This window comes from Jaculus jaculus, chromosome 12 (genome assembly GCF_020740685.1).
Source record: "Jaculus jaculus isolate mJacJac1 chromosome 12, mJacJac1.mat.Y.cur, whole genome shotgun sequence".
Classification (NCBI taxonomy): Eukaryota; Metazoa; Chordata; class Mammalia; order Rodentia; family Dipodidae; genus Jaculus; species Jaculus jaculus.
This window is the reverse complement of record NC_059113.1, coordinates 61,116,774-61,120,231: the sequence shown is the minus strand read 5'-3', so window position 1 is coordinate 61,120,231 and position 3,458 is coordinate 61,116,774. Positions and strand designations below refer to the sequence as shown.

General features: G+C 49.0%; 1 protein-coding gene across 1 annotated transcript; it reads left to right on the top strand.

Annotated features, from left to right (window-relative positions):
• Positions 1-935: 935 nt before the first annotated feature.
• Sephs2 (selenophosphate synthetase 2) lies at positions 936-3,165 on the top strand. The gene has a single exon (XM_004673200.2). It carries the CDS (start codon positions 1,102-1,104, stop codon positions 2,437-2,439), a length of 1,338 nt encoding a protein of 445 aa, XP_004673257.2. The 5' UTR covers positions 936-1,101; the 3' UTR covers positions 2,440-3,165.
• The last annotated feature ends 293 nt before the right edge of the window (positions 3,166-3,458 follow it).

Genomic DNA, 3,458 nt, shown 5'->3' with positions numbered 1-3,458 from the left:
AAAAAGAGTAGATGGGGTAGATCTAGGGAACTATTCTGTTGCACTGATCAATTAATGGGTACAAGAGAGGGAAGTGAGACTGGAGAGGTGGCTTAGTGGTTGAGGCACTTGCCTGCGAAACCTAAGGATCCAGGTTCGATTCTTCAGGTCCCACGTAAGCCTGGAGTTCATTTGCAGTGGCTAGGGGCCCTGGCGTGCCCATTCTCTCACTCTCTCTCCCCCCACCTCTCTCTGTGTCTCTCATAAATAAATAAATAAAAATCGGGGGGGGGGGGGAGAGAAAGAGGGAAGTGATTCACACAAGCAGTTGCAGGCGTCTGGACTTTGAGTCCCAAATTTCGTTTAAGTCCATGTGAACATTTCGTAATATTACTACTGCAATTTGTTTACTTAATGATAGTAACTTAATTTGTAACTTCTCATTTTTGTGGCTTTTTTTTTTTTCTTTCTGATTTCCCCTTAGTCATCTTCTTACCCTAGATTGGCTTTGTGTTTGTCAAGTGACCCTGGGACTGTTCTGACCTTCACGGGGTTTCTCAAATGACAGAAGGTAGTCTGCAAGTATGCTAGATCTGGGTACTGTGATTCGAAGACAGCAAACTACAGTCAGCCACTTTCAAGAGATCGTTTACATTGCCAGAGGAGCCGGGAATCGCGGCTCATGCCTGTAACTCAGGAAGCTGAGGCAGGAGGATTGGCTCCAGTTCAAGGCCACCCTGGTTTACCTACTTTGTTTCATTGCTAGCCTGGGCTAAATAACGCGAGCCTGCCTCCAAAAGCACGTGACGTTCTTCAGTCTCGCGGGGATCGATTGTGCAAGCAGGCAGTTAATTTGCAATGTACCTTTCGGAGTAAAGGAAGCCCGCCTCCCAGCTACAGAGTCACCATTGGATGATGTGCTGTCAATCACCGGGCCTATAAAAAGGGAAGGGCCGGTCACTCCTGGCTCAGACAGCCCCGGTGTAGCGTGAGTCCTCCCGTGGGGTTTTGCCATAGAGCGTCTCCGCGGGTAATATCGACTGTTACTTCGAATTAACGTCAGTAGGAAAATACAAGGGCTTTCTCTTCTCCCTCCCGTGCATCCCTCGCTGGGCCGGCGTGATGGCGGAAGCTGCGGCGGGCGCCAGCGGAGAGGCGATGGTGGCGGCGGAAGGTTCCCGGAGCCCGGCGGGCTTGTCTTCGGGCCGCGTCTTCTCTAACTACCGACCCTTCGAGCCCCAGACCTTGGGGCTGAGCCCGAGCTGGCGGCTGACGGGCTTCTCCGGTATGAAGGGCTGAGGCTGCAAAGTCCCCCAGGAGACGCTGCTCAAGCTCCTGGAGGGACTGACGCCGTCCCCGCTCACCCCAGGCCTGGTCGCGGGCCAGGAGGAGGAGGAGGCGGCCCAGGAAGGTGGCCTGCCAGTCGGGGCAGGCCCTGGCTCCACCTTCCCGTCCCTGAGCATTGGGATGGACTCCTGCGTCATACCCCTGAGGCACGGGGGCCTGTCACTAGTGCAGACCACTGACTTCTTTTATCCTTTGGTGGAAGACCCCTACATGATGGGGCGCATAGCTTGTGCCAATGTGCTCAGTGACCTGTACGCCATGGGCATTACAGAATGTGACAACATGTTAATGCTGCTCAGTGTTAGCCAGAGTATGAGTGACGAGGAACGCGAGAAGGTCACTCCACTCATGATTAAAGGCTTTCGTGATGCTGCTGAGGAAGGAGGGACGGCAGTGACAGGTGGACAGACAGTGGTCAACCCTTGGATTATCATTGGGGGAGTCGCCACTGTGGTGTGTCAGCCAAATGAATTCATAATGCCTGACAGTGCGGTGGTAGGAGATGTGCTGGTATTAACCAAACCCTTAGGAACTCAGGTTGCTGTCAATGCCCACCAATGGCTAGACAATCCTGAGAGATGGAACAAGATCAAGATGGTAGTCTCTAGAGAAGAGGTAGAGCTGGCCTATCAGGAAGCCATGTTCAATATGGCTACTCTAAACCGAACTGCTGCGGGACTGATGCACACCTTCAATGCCCACGCAGCCACGGACATCACAGGCTTCGGCATTCTAGGACATTCTCAGAACCTTGCAAAGCAACAGAGGAACGAAGTGTCCTTTGTCATTCATAACCTGCCAATCATTGCTAAGATGGCTGCGGTAAGCAAGGCCAGTGGGCGCTTTGGGCTCCTCCAAGGAACATCAGCTGAAACCTCTGGGGGATTGCTGATTTGTCTGCCAAGAGAACAGGCAGCGCGCTTTTGTTCTGAAATCAAATCTTCCAAGTATGGAGAAGGTCACCAAGCATGGATCGTGGGCATCGTGGAGAAGGGAAATCGCACAGCTCGGATCATTGACAAGCCTCGCGTTATTGAAGTTCTACCTCGAGGAACCACTGCTTCCAGTCTCGCTCCGGAGAATTCCAGCGCCTCCTGTGAGCCCAGTTCATGAAGTAGAATAGCAGTTGTGGGGAGCTTAGAACCTTTGAACACAATCACGGAAGGTTCTCAAGAGCTGATGTCAAGAAGCTTCCAAAGGCTGCCTGCATAGTGGTTCTGGCTGTCCTTTGTAGGTGATTGGAATCTGTCAAAAGCTGCTGCCTATGTGTACATTCCAGGGCCAGAAGTAACGTTTTGAACTTTGTGGGGATGTCTGTTCATCTGTCGGGTAGATGAGCAGAAAACCTATTTGCTCTTTCCAAAGCAAGATGAGGTTTTCCAGTTTGAAGGGTTTTTCTTTGCACTGAGTTGATTTATGCACAGAGTGAGATTATTAAGATTTCATCAAAACTAAATTGCAACATGAGAAACATTAGAAGCCAATGAGTTTAAACTGATACTGTTAAGTCTAAATTGTTGAGAGAGAGCTTATGATGGAATGTCAAATTCATTATTAATTTTTTTTTTTTTTTGTCTGAGAAAAGTGACTCTTTCCTGCTCTGGACAAGAGTTGAGCAACTTGTCCAGTGATAGGAAAGGAGGACTTGTAACCATCTATCTTGGCCTCTGTTAATGATGTCTTTCCTTAAACCCCGTTGAGGACTGGGGAAGGCAGAGCAAGCCTTAGAGTCCAGGTCTTGGTGGTCATTAAGATGTTAAATCTTGTGCTGAAAATTATTGGTGAATTAATAAAGAAAATTCTTATAGTTAAGTAAATAAAAGGGAATTTGTTGGAAAACTTTTCTGGCTAAGGCTTGTTTTTTTTTTAATATTTTATTTATTCATTTATCTATTTGAGAGGGAGGGAGAACAGGCACACCAGATCTTATGATGGAATGTCAAATTCGTCAGCCATTACAGACTCTGGACACATGTGCCATTTTGTACATCTGGCTTACATGTGTACTGTGGAATCAAACCTGAGTCCTTAGGCTTTACAGGCAAGCACCTTAACTGCTAAGCTATCTCTCCAGCTCAAGGCTTCTCAGCCCTTCACCCTCCCCCCCATGCCAGTAGGGCTTCACTGTAGTC